Source organism: Oryzias melastigma, linkage group LG8, assembly GCF_002922805.2.
Source record: "Oryzias melastigma strain HK-1 linkage group LG8, ASM292280v2, whole genome shotgun sequence".
NCBI lineage: Eukaryota > Metazoa > Chordata > Actinopteri > Beloniformes > Adrianichthyidae > Oryzias > Oryzias melastigma.
Window position 1 is genome coordinate 5,367,127 of NC_050519.1, and position 25,916 is coordinate 5,393,042.

Here is a 25,916-nt window from a genome sequence, read left to right on the forward strand (position 1 = left end):
TCTGGGAAAAAATGATTAAAAGAAAAACCTCTATAATCTCTTAAAAATGACCAAAATTAATGAACGGTTATATTGATAAGAGCTAGTCGTAAATCTCATCATTCTATTTATACTCACTCACCTTTTTTAAACTGAATAATAGTTAACTATTTTTTCTAATTGCTCAAATTATGCTTTATTGTTCAAACTACTTGATATAATTTCTAAGTTTAAGTGTTAAATTATAAAGAAAGATTAATGATAAAAGTAGGGGACAACCTGGATTTGTTTAAGTTTGCTCATTTTTTATCTAAATTTGTAAATCCGCAGATAGTCAAAATCAAAGACTCAGAATGGGATCAGGATTAGAACATCCCAACTTATCCCTAAAAATTTTGTTTGTAAAGCAAAAGTAGGAGTTGATGAATTTTACACAAATCAACAATTTGTGTCCCAAAGTCCTTCATCCCTGACCTGAAAGTTAAAGTCTGGTACCTGTTAGGGGTTGTGTGTCTTCCTCCTGGACAATAGTTTCCACCTCGGGCCCATAAACCTCTTCAGCAGTCGGATAATACTTCTTATCCTCATGGAGGACCACCTCCATCCCTGGAGCATCATCATCGGCGTCTGCAGGCTCATCGTCATCGTCTTCATCACGCTGAACAAGCAGATAGACAAACGAAGGTTCAGGAAACCAATCTATACATATCAGAGAGCTATGAGTGAAACCCAAAAGGTACCTCATCTAGATCTCTGTCATCTGCCTCCACGTCATCTTCATCATCATCAGAATCCAGCTCCGGACCGATGTAGTTCCCAAACTCATCATACAGATCAGCCTCCATCCTTAAATATCTGAACAAAAGTTTATAAATTCATCATCATTAAACACTCATATATCATCAAAACTAACGAATTAAAAGTTTTACAACAGAAAACAAAAGCAGATCCTCATGTTTCAGAGTAGCACTGATCTTATAAAGCCTAGCAAATTATAAGTTGATTAAAAATATTTTTATAGGTTTAAATATTTCAAATATATTCTACATGTCTTTGCAACACACTGTTTTTTTATTATTTAAAATAAAGATAATATACTGATAAGTTAACCGGTTACAAGAGCTAATGCTAACACTAGGAAATTGAATATGTACATTTAAGCTTAAAGTTTATAAATACAATCATTAATTGATTAAATGATTTAAATATCAATACATATTTCATTATTTTTCGTGAATATATTGAGCTATCTCGATGTGCACAACAAAAAACTAGTAACCAAACTAGCTAGCTTAGCTAGCATACAACTGAATGGATAAACGTCCCAGTTACGACACGCCGTAAACGCAGACGAACATTCTTAAGACCACAAACGAAGAAGAATGCACTTACCTTTGACTGAAGATAAAACTACTGCTAAAGGTTCGTTCTAAACTAAATAAAACCCGGTTTTAAAATTAAAATAGATTGTTGTTCGGTTAGCGCCATGCGCATGACAAACTACTGCCGCCTTTCTTCTTCTACTGAAAAGCAACAACATTTGAGGAACGCTTGCGCCCCCTAGCGTGTGGATGTTTGTGCAGCAAAGGAACAATTTTAACCAAACAAGCTCGCTATTGTGGCCCCATAATATTGATAGAACTTATATTATAATATTCCACGGATAAATCTGGAATAAATGTGAGAATATGAGCAAAAAATGTTTTTAAAATGTAGATGTTGTATTTGCAGCCACTGTGTGGAACCATAAACATTTTGTTTGGTTTAATATTTGTTTCTCCATATTTGGTAGAGAATGTTATACAGTGGACACCCTTTTATATATGCTTTGAACTCTGTTAAGCTTGAAATAATTTAATGAAAATATATTTTTAAGGTTATTATTACTTACAAACTAAACTGAAAAACACCTAAAACTCAAATATCCAGAAGAATCTTGGTTTTAAAAAGCAAAACTAGTTCTGGAGCACAAATCTTTTCACACTTTATGCACTGATTTTACCATATTTTCCTTAATGCATATAAGTTTGGGGAAGTGATTAAAAATCAACCTTATATTCACCCTAAAAATCACACACTTGATCACACAAACAACTTGATGCTTTGGTAGAATATAGTCCAGCTCAAATAATATTCAAAGCAGAAATCAATGTATTTATAAAAAAATATACAAAAGTTTTTAATAGAAAGTGAGGGAAAAAAAATGTATTTTAAGGGGAAATTACATTTTTAATTCACCCACAAACTGAAAAAAAGAAGAAAAAAATAACAATTTTGAAAATCTGTGTGTGATTATTGATAGATATTTACATATAAAGTAAAAATAACTGGTATATAATATTAAATGTTTATTAATACTAACTTGAATTGTGTACGGATGAACGTGGGTGTGTTGAGGATTAGGATTTAAAACTTTGACTCCTGGAGTTACCCATAGCTACCTCCTATTGCGCCCTTTTGTGGTGAATTATTATTGGTTCTGATCAATTTCTTGGTGAGTAGTTTCCTTCAGCAAACACTAGATGGAAATAAGCATCAGTGTGTTAAATTTTCAGAAACACAGGGTTGAAATTGCCTATAAATGGATTACAAGCTACGTAAATTCATATTTGTACAATAGATAAATATTGACCAAAATGTTTTATAGACATAAAACCTTAATTACATTTTTAATAAATTCCCTTCCTTACCACCAGGGAGTCTAAAAAACATCTTGTCCAAATAAAAATTAACAGCTTGTGGAAACTTTATGGTTGTGATAAACGCGGGTAATATCCTAAATGACTTCCAGACAAGCAAAATGGAAAAATAAATAAATATTAGAGTCCCCTCCTGTTATCAAACTTAATTGTGCTTTTAATGGCTTCATTAATTATGTCATTAATTATGTTGGTGTAATCATTCAGACACACACAGTGTTTCATTATGGCTTTATTCCTGCTGGTGCATCATAGGCAAAGCCTACACAGTAAAGACAAAACAATGACGAAACACTTAACACAGAAAATTACAAACTGATTGGTTGTAATGCCCATTGTCAATGGAATCCTTAATTTGTCATGTTTATGCAGAAAACAAGAAAAAAAATACTTTTATTAATTCGTATTGAAGTGTTCATTGCATAGATAAACCCTGTCAACCCGTCTGTTTATGCTCAGCCCAATTATTTTATTCAGATTTTTCTTTGGACTGAACAAATCAGATTCATTTTTTCCATTACGCATGATTAAAACCCGAGAAATTTGAATTTATACTTTAAAACTAATCTTTTTTTATATTGTTATTGCTCTAAATGATATATTTTAATTTTTATTTGCTTTTTTTTTATATATATTACTCCGCGGCCAGTTTCCTCAGCCGCTGCACCACCTCCTCTGCGCTGACCCACGGCACCGTGACCGCCTTGAACTCCCCGGGCATGGCTTCGTGGGTCTCCGTGATGAGCCGGTGCATGGGGAAGTCCCTTCGTGGGAAGGCCACGTCCCGTGGTCCGAGGGAGAGGGCCGGGCAGAAGTCGTTGGCTCCGTCCCCCACGTAGAAGACCCTCTGGAACGGGCGGCCGCGCTCCTGCGTCCTGCGCGCCACGTAGTCCCTGACGACCACCTGCTTGCACATGTTGTCGGGACACCGCTGGCAGTCGTGGGAGTGGAAGGGCCGCATCACCAGCCGGCCGTCCTTGTTGAAGGTGGCTGGGTTGGTGAAGATCCGGTGGAAGAGCTGGCGCGCGCCGGCGCGCCGCAGCCAGGACTCGATGAAGAAGGTGTTGGCGTCGGACACGAGCACCACCTCGAAGTCCTGCGGGGGGCGGTTACAGAGGAACTGGAAGAGCGTGGGCATGCCGGGGGTGGCGGGGATCTTCTCCATCACGCCCCGTATGTCGCACTCGGTGACCCCCTGCTCCGCCAGGTAAGCCAGCACGCGCTGCATGTACTCGTTGTAGCGGCCGGGCTGGTAGGTGTCCTTCAGCCAGCTGGGCAGGTACTGCCCCGGGGCGGCCTGGACCACCATGTCATCGCTGGTTTCATCCACGATGGTCTCATCGAAGTCGAAGAAGATGAGGAAGCGTTTGTCGGGACTGATGCGCGCTGAGTGGGAGGCCATTATGTCTGCGCGCGTGGACCAAAGGGCTCCTCTGCGCCTGGAGGGTGAGGTGGGACAAAACGGCAGTTAGAGAGACTGAAACCCACATGTCTGACTATGTGCACCTGTTGCCAAACATCAGAACACTTCCCACAGCATCCCACACACGGAGAGGAGACCTAAAAAAAAGCCTTTTTACTCCCCAAACGTTTGGAAAAAAAAACGCATCCAGAGTGCGACCGGCTGCGAGAGTAAATGAGCCCACGGATGAGGGGCGTCACGCAGATCATGCAGCGTGGAAACGAGTAAAAACATTTTAGAAAGGTTGACCATCTTAAAGTTTGGTTTATGGAAAAGGAAGCGGTGCGTAAAAATTGAGCCCGGGTGCGCGTAAAACCGAAACGCATTGATCTGAAGAGGTCTGAAACGTCGATTTTATCCATCCTTACACGGTTACAGACTCAATTTAAACGAATTTATGATTAAATACGCGCCAGAAACTCCGTGGAGATGTTCTACAGCCACCCGGGGAGCCGGAATTCAATGCGTAAAGACGCAAAATCGATTATTCAAAGAAGCAAAAACAACATATTTAGAAAACAACTAGTCAACAGATTAATCTGTCTGCCATGAATTCATTTTTCTTTTTTAAATCAGCCTCTTAATCTAGATTTGCAGCCTAAAATAAACGTGAAATCCGAGCATGAATGGATCACCGGCTCTGGTTCCGCTCCCCGGTGTCGATCAGGTCCGGTCCAGTCTGAGAGAAGGAGGTAGAATTCCGCGGACCGGCCGGCGTTTGACGCACTTTTATGTGCGCCTCCAAACCGCCGTGAGCGTGCGCGCGCATCCAAGCCAACCCACTTAATAGCAGCCTGCCGGGGGCTGCGCGTTCACGACGCTTTTCAAGAGAATAATGACACTGTGGGAGGAAACTGAAGCGGAGAGAGAGAGTGCGCGCATGAAAAGCAAATATTCTGTTTCCTGATTATACCTCTTACTGCGCAGGTCAAGAAAGATGTTTCTGTTTTTGGTTCACTTGATGTGTACTTAAAGGAAAATTACAATCCTGAAAGTAAGAGACATGTTTAAACATATTTAAGAAAATATTCTGTTATTCAAAGAGTAACATAATTTTGAAAAAAGTAGGATTGCTTTACAGTTTGAGTATGGGATGCCTTAAAGCAGAGGTCCCCAAACTATGGCCCCCGGGCCGGATCCGGCCTTCCTCCACATCTGGCCCGGCCCCTCGAACTGTTTTGGCTAAATTAGACATGTTTCAAGTTGTTTTTTTTTTAGGGCAATTTGGCATTTAGCTAATATTTTAGCTTTATGCCAGCTGTTTTGGCTAAAGTAGACATGTTGCAGTTTTTAGACTAATTTGGCTTCTTGCTAACATTTTAGCTACATGCTAGCTGTTTTGGCTAATATATGTTTTTTTAGGATAATTTTGAGTTTATCTAATATTTTCGCTTTATGCTAGCTGTTTTCGGCTAAATTATTTACATTTTTTCAAATTTTTAGGCTAATTCGGCATTAAGCTAATATTTTAGCTTTATGCTAGCTGTTTTGGCTAAATTTGACACGTTTCCAGTTTTTAGACTAATTTGGCTTTTTGCTAATATTTCAGCTACATGCTAGCTGTTTAGGCTAATATATGTCTTTTAGGACAATTTTGAGTTTATCTAATATTTTCGATTTATGCTAGCTGTTTTCCGCTAAATTATTTACATTTTTTCAATTTTTTAGGCTAATTCGGCATTTAGCTAATATTTTAGCTTTATGCTAGCTGTTTTGGCTAAATTAGACACATTTCCAGTTTTTAGACTAATTTGGCTTTTTGCTAATATTTCAGCTACATGCTAACTGTTTAGGCTAATATATGTCTTTTAGGACAATTTTGAGTTTATCTAATATTTTCGCTTTATGCTAGCTGTTTCCGGCTAAATTGTTTACATTTTTTTCAATTCTTAAGGCTAATTCGGCATTTAGCTAATATTTTAGCTTTATGCTAGCTGTTTTGGCTAAATTAGACACGTTTCCAGTTTTTAGACTAATTTGGCTTTTTGCTAATATTTCAGCTACATGCTAGCCGTTTAGGCTAATATATGTCTTTTAGGCTAATTGGGAGTTTAGCGATTATTTCAGCTTTATGCTAGCTGTTTTTGGCTAAATTATTTACATTTTTTCGATTTTTTAGGCTAATTTGGCATTTATCTAATATTTTTAGTTTTATGCTAGCTGTTTTGGCTAAATTAGACATCTTCCAGTTTTTTCTGCTAATTTGACATTTAGCTAACGTTTCAGCTACATGCTAGCTGTTTAGGCTAATATAGGCTTTTTTTTTAGTTTTTTAGGCTAACTGGGAGTTTAGCTAATATTTTAGCTTTATGCTAGCTGTTTGGGCGTTTTTAATTTTTTTTTTCTGCACTTCGTTAATATTTTAGCTAGCCATCACCAGCTATCAGCTCCAGTGTTTTTAACTCAACTTAAGCATCTTCAGCTATTAATCTATCGCAGGTAATGCTAAATATCTAGTTTTTAGAATTATTTTTTCTTGGAAGATTACAGAGATTAATTATTTAAAATTTGGCTATGTGTGGCTTTCTGGAAAACCATAAATCTTTGTGTTTAGGCTGGGATTGTTACACTTCGCCTGTTAGCCTGTAACCGACCCCGGCCCCACATCAGAGAAGAAAACAGTTTTGTGGACCTCACTAGAAAAAAAATGGGGACCCCTGCCTTAAACTGATGCATCCACAGAAAGGTGCATCTTCACTAATGAAGTGCAGCAGCTTCTGACTGAAAACATGATGCGAGGCCCTCCTCTCTTTATCTGCCCGCTGACAGACAAAGCCTCCTCCCTCCTCTACGCCGCACGGCTTAATGACTAACAGCTGGGGAAGCAGACTATTTTCAAACTCAAATGGGAATGGAGATGTTCAGACGGTGTGTTATTATCTCCCCCGGCTCGTGAAGTGAGCCTTGGTACCTGACCACCCACTCGCCAGGCCTGACTCACATTCTGCTGTGTTACCCAGCAGCATTCCTCTACCTTACGGGATTATTGCAGAAGGAGGTGGGCTGAGGAGTTCCACATGACAACAGGAGAAAATACATTTTAACTTCAGGAAACTTCATGGTTTGGAAAAAAAAAGGGACATATTTACTTGTTAACGATCAGATTGCAGCAAACGCTGAAGTAAATTGTGCACAAATGTTGCACCAATCTTCCAAAATGCAACCCACAATCAACCCCTTGCAGCGCTCAACCCCCGATCTTCGTCTTTAAATAAATAAAAACACTCCAAGATGCAATCATCATGGCTACTTTTCGTTTACTTCTCAAAGTTAGCAGTCAGTTAAATGTACATTATCAAAAAAAGGCCCAACTTTTTCACTTCTCTCCTCAGTTTTCAAAGAACATACAAAAAAAAATAATAGACAAACCAGGACATTATAATGCTGCACATTTTTTTTGTACCAGATACAATAATAAAATACACAATGCTACATTAAGTGGTTAAAAATACAAAGGGGAAAGTATAATGATTTTTTAAAACCTCTTTAAAGAATATACAATGTTATTTTTTTTACTTAACTACTTAAGGATTTTAGTAGAAAGTGCATTCTATATCACAAAGAAAGGAGGAGGAGAATCATTCTGCGAACAAACGGGACACGATGGAAAAAAATACCCCAACAAACGGAAAAAAAAGAATTCTTTAAGACATTGCAAGGAGGGGCTAGTGTCAAGAAGCCAAAGCAGGAGGAGGAGCATCGTTTTCATTTGAATTTAAGGATTATTTATGAAATATATAAGAAAAAAACTAAAAGAAAATGTCCTTCATTTGCTGTGGTCTCTTTCACACTACCCACCTCCACCTGTGATTCTCCTTCCGTCCTCGCCTAAAAACATCCACTCAAAAGTAAGCGCCTCCACCCTTCCCCATGCGGCCACTCTGCTCCACAATGCATGGTTAACCCCCCCTTTCCCTGCGCCCCACCCACGCAGCAGTAAAGTGCAGAGAATACACACAAATGAAAAAGGCTTTAAAAAAAAATAAAAGTAAAGATCCATACTGCAAAATGCTGAATCACAGCAGAGAACCAGAGAGGACTGGAACCAGCGAGTATTGCAGCAGCATTAAGACCCACAGAATTGGCAGGATAATCGCAGCTCTCCAATCGGAAACTAGTGAGGCCGATTTACCGTTACGTCCGTCCCCGATGATGGGGCGCTCTGGAAAAGCAGCTTTTGGTAGAAAGAGCAAATAACACACATTTCCTTAAAACTCCTCCAGTCTGAGCGAATCATTCACACCAAATGGAAGCCACCATTCACACCACTGCTTTGATCACATGTGACCCCTCTTCCTTTCCTGACCGTTCCTATCAGGCGCTAACAAACTGAGCCACTCAATAGCTTCAAACTGAGTGAATAATCAGAGAACACGTTCCCGCTTAGGCAACATTCAAGAGCTTTAGACACGTGCTCCTCTGTAGGATCAAAGAGGGTCAAAAACTCCTCAAACCGTGGAATATAGGCTGAAAGGAAAATGCACCATTTCCCAGTAAGAGCTTTTAATGACAAAAGGTCCCAGTTGGGTCGACTGTGTGTGTGTGGGATGACCTTTGACATGGAAACCCGTATTATTTGAACAGCAGCGAAGGGAGGTTGGGGTAAATCCTGACGGGGCCACGTGTCCGGCCCCTCACAGTGGCAGTATCTCATCCGTAACTGTACAACTAACAGTACTGAAAGCTTGAGGTGGCACTGATCCCGGCGGGGGGGCGTCAGCGGCTCGGCGGTCTGGGTTTTGCTTGTGTGCTTAAAGTTGCGTTTGCTTGGGGCGCTCGACTGCAGCAGGGAAAGCCGGAACGGATCCTGCGCAACGGATCCCGCGCAACCAGAGTTCCGTACTTTTTAAAAAGTCAAAAGGTGAAAGCAAAAATGAAGAAATATATTATCTACTGGAATGGAAAGCACCACTTTAACCACATGAACCTCAAACTCAGTCTCGGTTCAAATAAAAAACAGATCGTTTGACATTATTTTCGCGTCCACCCCTCCAGCCTATGGCACTGCATCTTGCACTACTGCTGTCGCTCCTCTGAAGGAAAGCCTCGGCGTTCAGGTAGAACCTGGTACAAACATTCATGACACTTCTCTGTGGGCCCAGAGGTTTTGGTAGAACTGACAGACGGGTGGAAATATTGCTATGGGAAGGACCTGCACAGAAAGTTCTGACTAACTTTGAATCAACAAGAGCTAAACAATTCCGTATGTCGTCTTCTATCAGCAGCTTTTGATAAATCCGTCCGGACAGATGAAGATGACGGTTTTGGGTTTAATGTTGAGGTTTTACGTGAACATCTGCACCAGGGGGAGGATTAGTTTGAATTAACATTCACAGATTTGTTTTATCTATTAGACAGAAGAAAGGCATGTCGACGATAAAAAGCCTCCTCAGACTGAATAGATGCGTCACTACTTTAGTAATGAGTTCTTTCTAGTTAAGCAGCGCAGTGAGCGGCAGCTTCAACACTACAGTGTTAGAGTACTGGACTCTGTCTGCATCCAGATCCTTCTCCACGTGTTGCAGACACACAAGGGCTAAGCGACGATGAGGAACAAGGCGAAGTGAGCAGCTTAGTGGTGCTGTGGCGCTCCGGGGCCCTTGTCGTGCGGGGTCATGTGATGCAGGTAGCTGCTGTCCTCGTGCCCACAGTGATTCAGCGGCTCGCTCTTAAACAGAGCTGGGGGCGGGGGCAGGTGGGAGACAGGGGGCACGGCCAGGTGATGGTGGGATGGCGTGCTCGCCAGGTGCTGCTGGGTCGTTGCCAGATGGGAATGATGGAGGGAGGGGGCCGAGTGAAGCTGCACGTGGGAAAAGGTGTGTCCGATGGCGCTCGGCGGGGAAATGGATCCTCCCGACGGGCTGAGACCCAACGCCAGAGATGCAGAGGTGGTGGGCGGGGTGACGGCGGAGGGCCCGGGGCCGGAGGCGGAGGAGGAAGAGGAGGAGAAGGCATTTGTAAAGATGCGGACAGGCACGGGAGGTCCACTAGTCTGCAGAACCACGGGGCTGGTGACCCGGAAACACTTCTCTTTGTGGGCTTTGAGCATGTTGGAGAAGCGGAAACGCTGGCCGCACACGTCGCACGGGTACGGCTTCTCGCCCGTGTGTGTGCGGCGATGGCGCTTCATGTTGGGCCGGCTGGTGAAGCTCTTCCCACAGATCTCACAAATGAACGGCTTCTCTCCTGCACAGACAGAACAGAAAATATTAGTGCGAAACTCTTATTCTGCATTACAGGGTGCACCAGATCACAAGTGAGGAATGCAGAATAAATTGTACATTTATCATCTCATTTTCAGTAAATTTCAATAAATGGTTACTTTAAATGTTCATTAACAAGTTAAAACAATCTCACTTCAGCTTCAACAAATCAGAGTCCTTTACACCAGGGAACCCCAAACGTTTTCTAGTGAGGTCCACAAAACTGTTTTCTTCTCTGATGGGGGGCCGAGGTCAGTTTGTAGGCTAACAGAAAAAGTGTAACAATCACAGCCTGAATGTAAAGATTTATGGTTTTCCAGAAAGCCACACATAGCCAAATTTTAAATAATTAATTTCTACAATCTTCCAAGAAAAAATAATTCTAAAACATTTTAAAAACTAGATATTTAGCATTAACTGCAATAGATTAATAGCGGAAGATGCTTAAATTCATAGGTAAAAACACTGGAGCTGATAGGTGAAAACGCTGAGGCTGATAGCTAAAATATTAGCGAAGTGCCAAATTAGCAGAAAAAAAAATCAAAAAAATCTAAATTATCCAAAACAGCTAGCATAAAGCTAAAATGTTAGCTAAACTCATAATTAGCCTAAAAAACAAAAAAAGCCTATGATAGCCTAAACAGCTTGCATGTAGCAGAAATATCAGCTAAACTCCAAATTAGCCTAAAAAAACTGTATTAGCCTCAACAGCTAGCATGTAGCTAAAATATTAGCTAAACTCCAAATTAGCCTAAAAAACATATATTAGCCTAAACAGCTAGCATGTAGCAGAAATATTAGCTAAACTCCAAATTAGCCTAAAAAAACTGTATTAGCCTCAACAGCTAGCATGTAGCGGAAATATTAGCTAAACCCCAAATTAGCCTAAAAAACTGAAAAAAAATGTCTAATTTAGCCAAAACAGCCAGCATAAAGCTAAAATATTAGCTAAACTACAAATTAGCCTAAAAAAACTGTATTAGCCTAAACAGTTAGCATGTAGCTAAAATATTAGCTAAACTCCAAATTGGCCTAAAAAACTAGAAAAAAGCCTATATTAGCCTAAACAGCTAGGATGTAGCTGAAATATTAGCTAAATGCCAAGTAAGTCCAAAAAACTGGAAAAATGTCTAATTTAGCCAAAACAGCTAGCATAAAGCTAAAATATTACCCAAACTCCAAATTAGCTTAAAAAAAATAAAAAAAGCCTATATTAGCATAAACAGCTAGCATAAAGCTATATTAGCTAAATGCCAAATTAGCCTGACAAACTGAAAAAAAAGCCTATATTGGTCTAAACAGCTAGGATGAAGCTGAAATATTAGCTAAATGCCAAGTAAGTCCAAAAACTGGAAAAAGTCTAATTTAGCCTAAACAGCTAGCATGTAGCTAAAATATTAGCTAAACTCCAAATTAGCCTAAAAAACATATATTAGCCTAAACAGCTAGCATGTAGCAGAAATATTAGCTAAACTCCAAATTAGCCTAAAAAAACTGTATTAGCCTCAACAGCTAGCATGTAGCGGAAATATTAGCTAAACCCCAAATTAGCCTAAAAAACTGAAAAAAAATGTCTAATTTAGCCAAAACAGCCAGCATAAAGCTAAAATATTAGCTAAACTACAAATTAGCCTAAAAAAACTGTATTAGCCTAAACAGCTAGCATGTAGCTAAAATATTAGCTAAACTCCAAATTAGCCTAAAAAAACTATATTAGCCTAAACAGCTAGCATGTAGCGGAAATATTAGCTAAACTACAAATTAGCCTAAAAAAACTGAATTAGCCTAAACAGTTAGCATGTAGCTAAAATATTAGCTAAACTCCAAATTGGCCTAAAAAACTAGAAAAAAGCCTATATTAGCCTAAACAGCTAGGATGTAGCTGAAATATTAGCTAAATGCCAAGTAAGTCCAAAAAACTGGAAAAATGTCTAATTTAGCCAAAACAGCTAGCATAAAGCTAAAATATTACCCAAACTCCAAATTAGCTTAAAAAAAATAAAAAAAGCCTATATTAGCATAAACAGCTAGCATAAAGCTATATTAGCTAAATGCCAAATTAGCCTGACAAACTGAAAAAAAAGCCTATATTGGTCTAAACAGCTAGGATGAAGCTGAAATATTAGCTAAATGCCAAGTAAGTCCAAAAACTGGAAAAAGTCTAATTTAGCCTAAACAGCTAGCATGTAGCTAAAATGTTAGCTAAACTCCAAATTAGCCTAAAAAACATATATTAGCCTAAACAGCTAGCATGTAGCAGAAATATTAGCTAAACTCCAAATTAGCCTAAAAAAACTGTATTAGCCTCAACAGCTAGCATGTAGCGGAAATATTAGCTAAACCCCAAATTAGCCTAAAAAACTGAAAAAAAATGTCTAATTTAGCCAAAACAGCCAGCATAAAGCTAAAATATTAGCTAAACTACAAATTAGCCTAAAAAAACTGTATTAGCCTAAACAGTTAGCATGTAGCTAAAATATTAGCTAAACTCCAAATTGGCCTAAAAAACTAGAAAAATGTTTCATTTAACCAAAACAGTTTGGGGGGCCGGGAAAGATGTGGAGGAGGGCCGGATCCGGCCCGGGGGCCGTAGTTTGGGGAACCCTGGCCTAAATAACTCATTGCCCCTGCACTAAACGCTAGCCATGTTTGAAGTGTTCAGAATCCATGCAACTCCTAACCTCGTTTGCAACACATAAAAAAAAAAAACAGACGTAACTGTTATGACACTAAGTCCCTATCGTTTAAGTACAGCGCTCCCTCGTTTAGGAGTTAAGTTCAAAATGTAACCTGCGATAGGTGAAATCAAAACCCCTAACTACACAATTTATACGCTTTTCTCACACAGACACAAACATTTTCACAATTTTCAAAGTTTAAACCTTCATAGAAAAGTAAGTCCAGTTTCATAGTATAAAAAAAGAACGCATCCTTTACAGAAGACACAACACAGAGAATGACTGACAAGGTCAACAGCCAATCAGAACACAGTGGCCTGTTTCAAAGAAACAAAATAGTACTGTTAAAAATCTACAAGATGTTTGTAAATTCACAATAACACCTAACCATGTTTGCTGCAGAATGAATTCATATAAAGGGACTCAAAGTTTAAAAAATGAAGGATTTCAGGTGCTGAAAATACAGTAATTTTTAAAAAGACAATAGAAATAAACAGCCAGAGAGAAAATAACATGATTTCATCGCCTTTTCTGTACATCGACAAACTTTAAATAATCAGCTTTTCAGAAATATTCCCTTTACAGCTCCGTTGTAAAAATGCAAATACGCTGCCATCTTGAATTAAAGGTCTTTACTGTCAACCCACTCAGCCCGCAGGAAGCCATTACAATTCACACTTTGAGCAGAGAAGATGTGAAAGTGAACAACAGCAGCTCGGTTGGAATGCCGCTCTCATTAACCTCCCTCTATGGAGCCACTGAATGTGCCTGTTACCACCCACACAGCCATCTATTAACAGGCTGCTGAAGGGCTCTTATTCTGGCATGTTATGTGTGAAGCTCCTCCACAACAAGAGAATTTAAAAAGGTGACAGCGAATGCGCCGGAGTCTGGAACTGTTGCGTTCACTCATGGGAATCCAGACTCCGGCTGTACGACATTTCTGCCGTCTATTACAGAGCACGGCTGGGTGTGTCTCCTCCTGGATGAGGCTAAATTTGTCAGTAAATGTAAGAAGACTAGAGGGTAGCGTAATTACACATCGCAAATATAACTGAGGGGGCCAAGTGAGTGTGGTGTGTCCGCCCACGACATCACTGCTCAGTTTGTTCTTGGAAATAGCAGAGCAGTGTGGACAGAAAGCCAGAAGGACCAAAAAAAAGAAAAAAAAAAACGACATGTGACTGGGTAGTCATTAAAAGCTGAAATATATGCAAAGCTCTTCTTTGATGTAAAACATCTCTCTCATTGCAAAAAAAAAGAGAGAAAAAGAGTCTGTCTTTTTATAGGACGCGCCTGACTGGCTGTGAGAGTTTAGAGAAGCTTGAAACCGTTTTCAAAGCCTTAAATTATTCGTCTTATTGTCTTTTCAAAAGGATAAAAATTCACAACTTATTTTATTTATCTTCAGAAAAGAGTCATAAATGACTAGAATAACTAATGCTGTCATGTGATTCATTAATTAATCAATCTATTTTTAACCAAACCTAATTACCGCTGTGAAAAAGCCTCATTTTGAGGTATTTTCATTTAAATTTGTGACATTGTGGCACAGTAAAAGATCAAAATACAACTAAAAAAAAAAACTTGGGAAGTTTTATTAGTTTTATTATTTTAAAAACTTCCAACCTTTAATTTTACACCAACAAAGAGGATTTTTTTAATCAATTACACACAATTAGGGGAAAAAAAGAACAAAAGCTGTAAGTTAACACAAAAAAACAAAACAAAAAAACAGTTGGATCATCTTTCTGAGTAATCCAAAAAATATTGACCACAAACTACTTATTAATACCAGAATATATATGTTCAAATACATTATTATAAAATGCCCTGGGGGAATACTCGATTCTGATTGGCTGCTGGGTGTGGATTTAAAAAGTTACATGTTCTGTCTGGTTTCTTTAAAACAACACCCGCACCGAGAGTGATGTAAGATACGTTTTTAGCAGAGTTTAAATAAAATGTTAATGTGAGTAAACAGTTAGACCTTAGTTAGAAATTAAAAGGTCTTAAATCGTGCAAAATCCACTTTTTTTTAGCTTTTAAATGTATTATAATGTTGATTCCTCTTAAAAAAACCTCCCAAAAGTGGTATTTTGATTCATTCACACATCAGTGATCCTTCCTAAAACCCTGCTCTCTGAGCACCAGCCCCTTCCAACACATAAAAACAAGCGGGTCCTCACAATATGACGTAGAGAAGTGAGAACAGCCCCTTTCGGGAAGAGTCTGAGGTGCAAGCTCCGCCCCCAGGCTAACAAATGCACACCTTCTCTGTGGACTGAGCTAGCGATGAGAAGCAAAACACTTTCATCCTATATCTTCAATACGCACATCCATCTTTGCAAAAGTGCAGATGTTATTTGTTTTGGTGGGCGAAAACACGTTGCAGAGCCTGCCTCTAAGATGACATCATGAAATGGGCGGCACCCACAAGGAGCGAAAGGCGGAGCCTCAGAGATCAACTCAAAAAGAGTTCACATAAATAACTAATACTTTATAAATAGTTAATTATTTTATTATATATATGGAAAGTCTGACAAAAAAAAAGAAAAAAAAAACGCTAATTTGTAATTAATTAATTGCGATTAACACAATAATTCGGCACCCAAAAGAATAACAATTTCAAAAATGTCACTTTATCAGGCTGCAAATCTTTGGTATGAAGCAACGCCGAATCCCATCAGTTCTGCAGAAACGCATCAGCTGTACTTTGGGTCCAACTGTGTCGCGGCTTTATTTACCAAAGATTACGTATTGATTGAAGCTGGAAGCCAAACTCTGCTCTCACCTGTGTGTGTTTTCATGTGCTCGTCGAAATACTGCTTCATGTTGAAGTCCTTCCCACACCACTGGCACATGAACTGCTTGTGTCCGATGTGGATGCTCATGTGGGAGCGCAGCTGGTACTTGTACTGGAAGCGCTCATCACAGTTCTGCCGCAGGGGAACGCAAAGATGGAAAGTTGTTACAAACACAGATGCACAATCATATAAAAAACAACTTCAAAATACATTTGAATATTTTGGATATTAGAAATAAAACTTTCCAGCATTGTTTAAAGTATTCTATATATAACAGCTTATCAAGGGACTATTGAACAACCCTGATAATGCCTCTGGCCTACTTAAACACTGAATGTTTGAACTGCAAAGCTTTCTCAGTCTGTTTTTTTTTTTTTTTTCCTGAGGTGAGGTATTTATAACTCGGTGGCACCACCTGATTAAACACTAAAAAAAAAGCTCACAAGCACGTCAAGGTAAGTCCACACAGATTAATGGGCTATATGCTAAGAGACCCCTTAAAAAGCCCATCCTGACATTACAGAGTGTGGATAACTTCAAACATTTAATTAGAGGAACTCCACCCATTCAAATGTTCTCTCCACTACATCAAACATGCCTGTGGAAAGAGCAAAACACCCCTTCATCAACACTCCTGCTTCATCCGGTCAGAGATGGTTAACATAGTTAGAAAGCGCAAACATATTTATGAAGGAATAAAAGGACTTTTCTTGTTCTGGTGAAGTGAGATTTAATCCTGTAAGGAAGTAAGAGCTAAGCTCAACAATCACTGGAAAAGTACAAATCGGATCGCACTGGGAGGAAATGCTTGATTTTATGTTTTCTATTCTTAAATGTTAATACATTTACGATGTAACAAAAGAGAGAAAGTAACAAATTTTATTTATTTTGATACATAAAAGAAGCTTCTACTTTTCTGTTTAGGTTTTATCTTAATCTTAAAAGTATTTCTTTGCATTTTAAAATCTTGCTTTTAACATGTTCTTGTGGTGTTCGCCATTTTTGTTGCACCACTAATGTTAGGTTGGGGGTGTAAAAGCTAGCAGAAGAGCATGTAAACAGAGAGCTCTCAGTATGATCTGCTGCTACACTGCAAAAATTATGTCCTAAACTAATTTAGCCTAAACAGCTAGCATGTAGCTGAACTATTAGCTAAATGCCAAATTAGCCTGACAAACTGAAAAAAGACTATATTAGCCTTAACAGCTAGCATGTAGCTGAAATATTAGCTAAATGCCAAATTAGTCTAAAAAACTGGAAAAATGTCTAAATTAGCCAAAACAGCTAGCATAAAGCTAAAATATTACCTAAACTCCAAATTAGCTTAAAAAACAAACAAAAAAGCCTATATTAGCCTAAACAGCTAGCATGTAGCTGAAATATTAGCTAAATGCCAAATTAGCCTAAAAAACTGGGAAAATGTCTAATTTAGCCTAAACAGTGGGGGCCGGGCCAAATGTGGAGGAGGGCCGGATCCGGCCCGCGGGCCGTAGTTTGGGACCCCTGGCTTAAAGTGAACCACAGTTGACCACAATTTTCAGACTGAATAAACCCAACCAGACCCTGGTCCACAACCAGGAACCGCTCTTGGACTCATCTTTTGAGGTCGTCTCGGTTGTTTCCAATCAGCTTTGATTCCCTTTGAGATTTCTCAGTCTGAATACAATCTGTGCTCGAAGTGGAACGACTGGACCAAAACAGCCGGTCGTCACATAACGTAATCAGATTATAAATGAAGGAACCGATGAGCCGCAGACGAACGTAAAGCAACGATTGTTGTTTTCAGGGCGCTGCTGTGAGAAACATCTACTCTACTGCTGGTTCAGATCTTGCCCTGGAAAATGTATAGTTTTAAAGACATTCTTTTGGATTTTAAAAGGTTTCAAGGACCTTAAATCTGTTTCTTTCATGTGGAAAGCATCTGGAGTGTCTGCTGGTTTAGAACATCTGTAGCCCACCCACCCACAAACACAGAGAAACCGTGATGGGAGCGCCTCGCCTCACCTCACAGCGGAAGGGTTTCTCCCCCGAGTGCTGCAGAGAATGAACTTTTAAAGACATGCTGCGCTTAAATGACTTCCCGCACGTCTCACAGGTGAATGGCATGTCTTTTGTGTGAGCTGCAGATGGAGGAAGAGACTGATCAAAGAGAAGCAGATACCTGGCAGAAAAACAATCTGGGGTTTTAAATGAAAACAAGGTAATGTAGGAGCTGATGGACAGAACATCCAGAGAAAAATCAATGAAAGCACCTTTGAATTTATGTGTAAAGTCAAACTATGAGGCATGTATTTGTGAATATTGTATTGTTAGGATTTAAAAACTCTGGTGGCTTATTCCTCCTGGATTAAGGTCATGAAGGAATGCCAAAAAATAGAGACTCAACTTACCAACCATGTGCTTACGGACATGAGCCATTGTGTAAAACTTCTTCTCACAGATTTCACATGAGAACTTCTTCTCTGCATAACCATGCACGATTTTTATGTGCTCGTGCAGCGACCACAGCTTTTTGAAGGACTTGTTGCAGGAAACACACTGGAAAACAGCAAAAGACAGTAGAAACAATCATGAGTTATTAAACTCTGGCGCCCTCTCCTGGCAGTAAAAAGAATCACCAAGAAGTGGGATTTTTGAACTGAATGAAAATTAGAGCAAATAAAAATGAAAAACATGTTTGAATGGATTCATTGAAACTTTGAGCCTGTTGGAAAACATTTAAGACGTTTTAAAAGGTCTAAAATCTGGCTGAAAAGATGTTTCATGTCACACATCAAAACCATCCGTCCATCACTAGAACCCTGTCGGGGTGAAAGGGTTTCTGGACCTGTGGAAGGCAGGGTCACCCTGAACAGGTCACAGACTCACATTCACACCTCAGGACCGTTTAGAGCACACATGTCAAAGTCAAGGCCCGGGGGCCGGATCCGGCCCTCCAGAACATTTTATTTTATGTTTTAATGGCCCGATGTTATCCTGCGCTTATTTCTCACTTCTATAATTTTGACTAAAGATTTTTCTTATGGAGAGTAAAACAGAGATTTAAGTTGATTTATTCTGGAATAATATTCCTGCCTTTTTATTATACATAATTATATTAAAAAGTTATGGTTTAAAAGTTTTAAAAATGAGCATTATGGTAGCTGTTTTGGATAATTTTTGGAATTTACTAAGATTTTTTAGGCTATTTTGGAGTCTAGCTGATATTTAAGCTACATGCTAGCAGTTTTAGCTAACCAAGTTTTTTTTGTTGATGTTTTTTAGGCTAATTTGGCATGTAGGTAATATTTTAGCTTCTGCTTCAGAATTTCAGCTATCAATTTCAGCATCTTCAGTGGCCAAATTCAGCTTACAGTATTCACACAAGCATTATCACATATAATGCTAAATATCTACTTCATAATTCTGTTAAAAAGTTATGGTTTTAGAGCTTTAAAAATGAAGTTTTAGAGTGTTCAATAAATGTCTATCCTCTGAGGTCTGTTTTTGGACTGTAGGATAAATCTGGACTTCCTGGAGGATACAGGAGGAGAACATGCAAGCATTAAAGCAATTTCAAAACTCTACTTTGAACACACTTCATGTTGGTACTAGACTTATTTACTTGAGGGTGAAACGAGAGATCTTTGCATTACCTGGATGTTCTTCTCACAGTCCGTCTGCTGGTGAAGTGCCAGCTCGCTCTCCAGGACGAACTTCTTGCCGCACTTGTCACAGATCTGCATGCGCCTGTGGGTGACGTTCATGTGCTTCTCCAGGTACCAGCGCGTGTTGAAGACTCTCGGACACTTCTCACAGGCCAGCATCTCTTTCTCCTCCATTTCCGTCTTCCCTCCCGCCGCTGCGGAGCCAGCAGGAGAGGGCGCTGCCCTGGTTGACCTTCGCTTGCTCTTTGGAGTTTCGATGTGCTTCCGTCGCCCCCTGGTGGTCATTCCGGCACCGGTTGCACTCAGAGACGTTCGGAGGCTTTTCCTCCGCGGCTGGTTGGTGGCGGACAAGCCGCCAGCACTTCGGCGGGTTCTTTTGGACCGTATTATTTCGCTTCCGAGCTCTTCCTCGTCATCGTCGTCGTCTTCTTGTTCGATAGGACTGTCCTCATCGTCCTCGTCATCTTCTTCTTCCCCGTCATCCTCTTCGTCAGTTCCAGCTCTCTCCGAGTCGTCTGCTGAGGTTCCAGTTTTGTTGTCTCCTTTGGAAACGTGGAGCGTCTGGTTGTTCAGGTTCACCTCCACAATGATCTGCTCACGCTTGTAGCCCTCCTCCTCTCCATCGTCTTCGTCCTCATTGTCGGTGTCATCAGAGGACGTTTCGTTGCCCGTACGCGACCCCTGTGTTCCCGCCTCTTGTCCCTCTCTGAAGTACTGCTGTGGGGGGGTGTGTTGAGAGGACAGCTGGCCCAGACCGTGATCTCCCCGGGCCGCCATTTTGGTGTCCACTAACACAGAGTATGGTTTACCACCAACCTCCCTTTTGTACACCTTCTCCGTCAGCTCCAGGTCTTGGCTGGAGGGATGAAAATAAGTCTGGGACACCGGAGCCCTGTGCCCCCCCTCCTCCTGTGACATCCCGCCAAGGCTGGGAACAGAAACCTCCTCCTTTAGGCTCTGGCAGGATTTCATGGAGACCTAAAGAAGTGGATGGGAGCACAAAAAATAAATAAATAATGCCAAACGGGACTAGCTTTGTCTGCAAGGAGGGGAAGGGGATGCAGAGCCAACCCCCCACCCCCGTACTGTCGAGACAGGAAGGAGGGGATGAGGCAAGTGACAGTCAACCGGATTCAAAAAGAGCATCCATGATGTCCAAGGCAGGAAAAACAGTCGGACAGACATAAAAAATGTCCCAAATCTTGCTCCATGTGTTTAGAATTCTCCTTTTATAAATCCGGGTTTAGTCCTTTGAGGGCTCCAGCTGGGTGCAACCTTAACTTCTTCACACTATGAAGTGACCAAAGGAGAGCTGATGGACGCTGCTGAAAGGACCCCGGTCTTTCCTGAACAGCCATTTACTGTGAATTACCTGTAAAAACATGACAGAAAAAAACAGGAAGGATTAAAGATGAGATTTTAGAAGATTCTCTTCCGCTTCTTTTGATTCAGTTGCGATTCTGTGACCTGAAACCGTAGCCGTACAGTCGGGTTTCACGCTGTGACTGCTGCAGCCACCCACAAACCTTTCTGTTCTGCCTGTGGGAGTTGTAACAGCTTTCAGAAATGAAAACGTGAGTAAATACAATTTCAGCAACTGTGCTTTCTAAATATCTCTAAACCACAAAAGAGAACCACTTCACTACCAAAGTCAACACTTTAATTTCAACCACAATTTAAGCTAATAAAAATCACAAACAGAAATTCAACCATTGAGACAAAAGGAGAACTAAATACAATCCTTTCACTGCATTTAAATCAGAAACTGAATCCTCTTGTTTGTAAAAACTTACCTCAATTGAAAAAAATGCTTTAAGTCTCTCAAACTCATCAATATGGACGATAGAAAATATTCAAAAAGCTTTCAAAAAACCGGAGAGGCTCTGATCAAGCAGACGTCTGCTGAAGACGACATAAATGCATACATTTCCCATTGACTGTTAGAGAGCGTAGTGTAACCACAACGCTGGAGCTTGTATTGCAAATACAACCACAGGAAACTGTAGGTCTACCTGACAGTGGAGCGTATGTGCTACTTATTCTGCATCATTATAATTCGATATGACAAAATAGAAAAAATAACAATGCAAAATAGGAATATTTAACTGCTTTATCATCTGTACTATCATGGCTTTTGTCTGCATTTATCCTTCAAGGTGTCAACTTGACCTCCGACAGCCCGCTCAACGCTCGCCGTGTGCAGGAGGGCGGTTGCTTTGCTAGAAAACCTCTCTAAGCAGAAAACAAAGGGCGCATTTCCTTTCTTGGAAACAGCAAACATCCTCTCTTATACATCTAACTACTTCTTATGCTTCAATGTTAAATAACCGTCGGGGTTGGAGGCAAAAATAAAAAAAAGCAAACCTACGGCAACAACATTCTCTAAAACAGATAATATCTACTTTGCATGTTTGTTTGGGGGACAAAAGATTGCAAAAGTGTTCAAGAAAATGTTGAAAAATGAATTATTTTATTCGACATGACAGTCAGGATACAAGAATGAAATCTAAAACTTTTTAAAGTTTTAGGTTACTTTTAAACTTCCCTAAGCTGTAGTGTAGTGGGTTAGTAAACAGAAGGTCAAGGGTTCAATCTTCAGTATAGACTAAGAGAACAAATTAGGATAAAATGCACTTTGTAGGGGTAACGGCAACAAAAAAAGAAGTCGCTATAACAATTTCCTCTATTTGATCCTTTCTTCTCTTTATATTTTAAATATGGTGTATAAGATTGAACAAAAGCGCTCCCATCTAGACTTGGATCCTCTCTAAGAACTGAAAAACACCGATGGGAGCATTAGAACCACAGGGGGAGGGAGAGCTCGCCTCTGACGGACCAACTTAACTCACGTGGTTGTCCTAGACACAAAGCCTAGCAGATTATCCTGTGTATAGATGACAGAGCAATGTAAACTGCACCAGAAAATAAGAGACTGCGTTAACAAGCAATCGCCTGTTTACACTTCCTTTCAAGCCCAGACATCTCAGAATAATATTTAAATATTTAAACCGCTCCTCACAACCAGCCTGCTGTCAAAAACCGTAATGAATATAAAAAAAAAAAAAAGCAGAGTAAGACTAGCTCCACTTGAATAACCGTTATCACCACCAGTGATGAGTCATTTTTGGGTTTCACTCGATGTGAAAAAGCTGCACTCCCTTTGATGTGGGAATGTCGTAAAAGCAGAGAGCGCTCAATATCAATGACGGTTAGCGTACTTGTTAGAATTCGAGGTCAGAGCTCCCGAAAGCAGCGACAGCCAGAAAACCCTTAATTTTAAACTGCTTTAAGGCTTAAAGTTGCATCCTGGCACACAAAGAAAATGACAGTCTCTGACAGGCCGTTTGACTAATCCACTCAACACTGACAGGAGAAATAAAACCTGTTGAGAAAACACTTTTTTTCCCAGCAAAACTTTCAGAAATGTGCTGAGAAAACAAAACTTAATTCATGTAAAAATAAGTCACAAAGCTAGATTTATACAGGAAGGATTTTTGAGTAGCTTAGATGTGTATTGTAGACGTGTTATATAGACTAATTAACCCAAAAATCAATATTTTAGTGTCAACGTTTTGGCTATCATAACAGCAATGCAATTGAGATCTTTCTAGATCCACTCTGATCCTCTTTGAGCTATTTTCTAAGCGTTTTAAGAAGTCTTTTAACTATGATTTTGCTGTTTTAAGCTAAAATAATAAAGTAACTATCAGAACATAATTTTTAAATACATGCGGCTATGGCTGGACTTGTTTCTTGGCTGCACAGAACTGAAGGAAGGAATAGCGCTGGGATTATGGTTACGGCTGGGGTTGAATACACCTAACGGTTTCTGAGTGCGGCCCTGCGACAGACTGGCGACCTGTCCAGGGTGTACCCCGCCTTCGCCCATCAGCAGCCGGGATAGGCTCCGGCACCCCCGCGACCCCGAAAGGGACAAAGCGGCCAAGAAGATGGATGGATGGGTTTCTGAGTGCGGCTGTGTCTGCTGCTCACCACTCCCCCAGGGGGTGAGTAAACTGTGGAGAACACATTACACACACCTAGGTGTGGTACAACTAATGGGACTTCAGTTTTCGTGCTGGTCGCACATAAATACATAATAACAACAGCCCAAAAAAAAAAAAAAACTGTGGTTTTCTAGGAGCTAGTATCTATAGAGTGGGAACCGGCTCGGAGTTGTGGGCGGGACTGAGCTAACTTCTCCCACTTCCCATCAGCCACAACTGAGAGCTCTCTGTTTACACTCGTTCTAGTATATGGATCTGGTTTCCTATCCGAATTCTTCCCTTCCCCTCCACTTGAAAGGACAGTTTAAGTTCAAATCATGTTCAGAAAATTAATTTTTTAAATTTCACCCTCCAAACGGAGGGATAAGAAGTCCTCAATTGAGAGGGTAAATCACGTCACACTAAGTGCTCCGAACCATGTACGTAATGACTTTTTGTTGTAGCATGACTTTTTTTAAAAGTTATAAAACCTCTGTTGTCTAACGCTAGCAGATTGGCGATTATAGGTAACGTCATCAAACGAAACATGAGACTATATTTTTTCATAACTCTCCGTTTGGAGGGCTAAATGAAGGGGAAGGGAAGGATTTGGATTAAAAGTGGAGGCATCAGAATGGAGCAGAGCAGGAAGCTTGTTGCCCGTCCAGTTTCCTTTTTTAGCATCACAAATACGCTCTTTAGCAAACAGAATTTTTCCGTCTGCTCCGGATTCACAACAATTTGAACCAAGAAATACAATTTTCTTTACATACGTCTGAAAAAAAAGAAGTAAAAACAACATGTTTTCATCTTCAACTCTGTCCCTGAACCCATCAAATCTACACAACCTCCTTCGTCTGGACACTAAAGAGCTTTACCCTTCAAAAATTTGGTGGAGGAGCATGTGAAGGTGCACATTCCTCACTGTGTCCAAACTCATAAGACCTTAACCAGTTCTCTGTGCAGGGGGTACTGCAGGCCTCTCTGTTGGTATTTGGCCCCTAAGCTCTTAATTGGGTCATGGAGCAGTACCTTGGGTCATGCAGATCGTTTAGAGTATTACGAAAAAAGCTGAGGAGTCAACTCCTCCCCCATTATTTTTGTCTCATTCTTGCACAGGACTATGTCAAAACCCACACAGGTCAATTACTTCCAATAAAAACAAAAAGACTAAAACAAGTATACATGTTTAAATACAGGTAGGAATTAAAAAGAGTTCTGGTAATAAATATATATATATATATATAAATAAAATAGTTTTAGAGAGGAAAACAAAGGGTTAACACTAAAAAGCATCACTGTACAGCGAATAGCATAAGCAGGCCTGGTCAACTCAAGCTACTTAGCTAGCTAGCGACTGTCTTTAGATACCCTGAATACACATGACAAGCTAACTTAGCTAGCTCGTGATGCAGCCTGCAGGTTACTTTAGGTGCACAATAGTCACACAGACTTGCACAAGCTAACCCTTCAAACGAGCAGCTTTGCTGACAAACAATAACTTCAACCCGATAAGAGTACTTTCACTTTTTTAACCAGCAGCCGTCCGAAATGTTGCTAGCTAGCTTTAAGCTAACGTCAAATAAACAGCAAATAATGTCACGCTGATTTTCGATTCTGCACGAGGAATAGAGTGCATGACAGTGACGGAGCCCGCATGAGGCGAAATGGACTGACCCGTGTCATGCTTTGTTTTGTTTGTACCCCTCTTGCTGCGCGCCGCTGTCCCAACAAACCCCCCCTGTCTGCCTGCTGTTCCTGACAAACCCACTCAACTCGACACTGTGGCAAAGTCGGCGCGAGCTCGCGCTGCTTCGGACGCCGGAGCCCCGCGCGGACGTCTCCCGTGGGTGTCATTCATGTGGAATACGAACCGCTGTTTTTGTTGTCGGTTTTGCTGGCTTACCTCCGTCGACAAGAGAGCGACCTCCTTCTTCTTCTGGCGTCCGCGCAATCAGAGTTGCACAGATTCAGGGTTGCACTTTTTTTCCGCTCCCTCCAGATTTGCTTTATTACACAAGCCGGTGCTGTCATTTGTGTTTGTTAACAAAATGGAGGGGCGGGCGAAACCTTACGTGCTAAAGTGCGTTACAATCCTCTGAGAACAACCGGCGTCCTCTGCTCCGCTACGTGGCCCTTCCAAGAAGAAGTGGCGCGCGCCGCCGCCGTCCCGACTGCCGTCAAGCGAGCCGTCTTTGAAAAAGGACAGTCGGTCCCGCCGCCGCCCCCCACCGTCACCCGCGAATAAAGCGTTCACGTGGGCCTTTTCCAAACAAGTGTTTATGCTTTATGAATGTTAGTTAACTCTTTGTTATTTTATATTACAGCGTATTAAAGGAAATAAAATGTGACTGTGATATTTCATCCATCTCCTGAAGTGTTTTTAACAAGTTCTTGAGCCATTCTTCTAATGATGGAGAAAATAAATTCTCAAAATTTGCATTTCTGAGTTTCT

The 25,916-nt window shown here is 40.5% G+C and overlaps 3 protein-coding genes across 6 annotated transcripts in view; all 3 read right to left on the reverse strand.

Annotated features, from left to right (window-relative positions):
* LOC112146386 (116 kDa U5 small nuclear ribonucleoprotein component) overlaps nt 1-1,558 on the reverse strand; it is a gene marked incomplete in the record, with an annotated part of 17,379 nt that extends 15,821 nt beyond the window's left edge. Inside the window, 3 exon segments of the mRNA XM_024272173.2 lie at nt 475-637; nt 720-834; nt 1,372-1,558. Coding sequence (XP_024127941.1) covers nt 475-637; nt 720-824 — 268 coding nt within the window.
* A 1,339-nt stretch (nt 1,559-2,897) lies between these two features.
* On the reverse strand, nt 2,898-4,976 carry phospho1 (phosphoethanolamine/phosphocholine phosphatase 1). Its single transcript, XM_024271312.2, has 2 exons — nt 4,776-4,976; nt 2,898-4,117 (listed from the first exon to the last, which is right to left on the reverse strand). Exons 1-2 carry the CDS (start codon nt 4,907-4,909, stop codon nt 3,313-3,315), a joined length of 939 nt encoding a protein of 312 aa, XP_024127080.1. The 5' UTR covers nt 4,910-4,976; the 3' UTR covers nt 2,898-3,312.
* Nucleotides 4,977-7,380: 2,404 nt separating this feature from the next.
* Nucleotides 7,381-25,710, reverse strand: znf652 (zinc finger protein 652). Of its 4 annotated transcripts, none has more exons than XM_024272110.2 (6): nt 25,537-25,710; nt 19,464-20,847; nt 18,219-18,366; nt 17,833-17,948; nt 15,816-15,960; nt 7,381-10,326 (listed from the first exon to the last, which is right to left on the reverse strand). In XM_024272110.2, exons 2-6 carry the CDS (start codon nt 20,445-20,447, stop codon nt 9,713-9,715), a joined length of 2,007 nt encoding a protein of 668 aa, XP_024127878.1. In that variant the 5' UTR covers nt 20,448-20,847; nt 25,537-25,710; the 3' UTR covers nt 7,381-9,712. The 4 variants fall into 4 exon arrangements, with proteins under 4 accessions (XP_024127878.1, XP_024127875.1, XP_024127876.1 ...); XM_024272107.2 differs by having other exon boundaries at nt 25,368-25,710; XM_024272108.2 differs by having other exon boundaries at nt 25,336-25,710.
* Between the last annotated feature and the right edge of the window lie 206 nt (nt 25,711-25,916).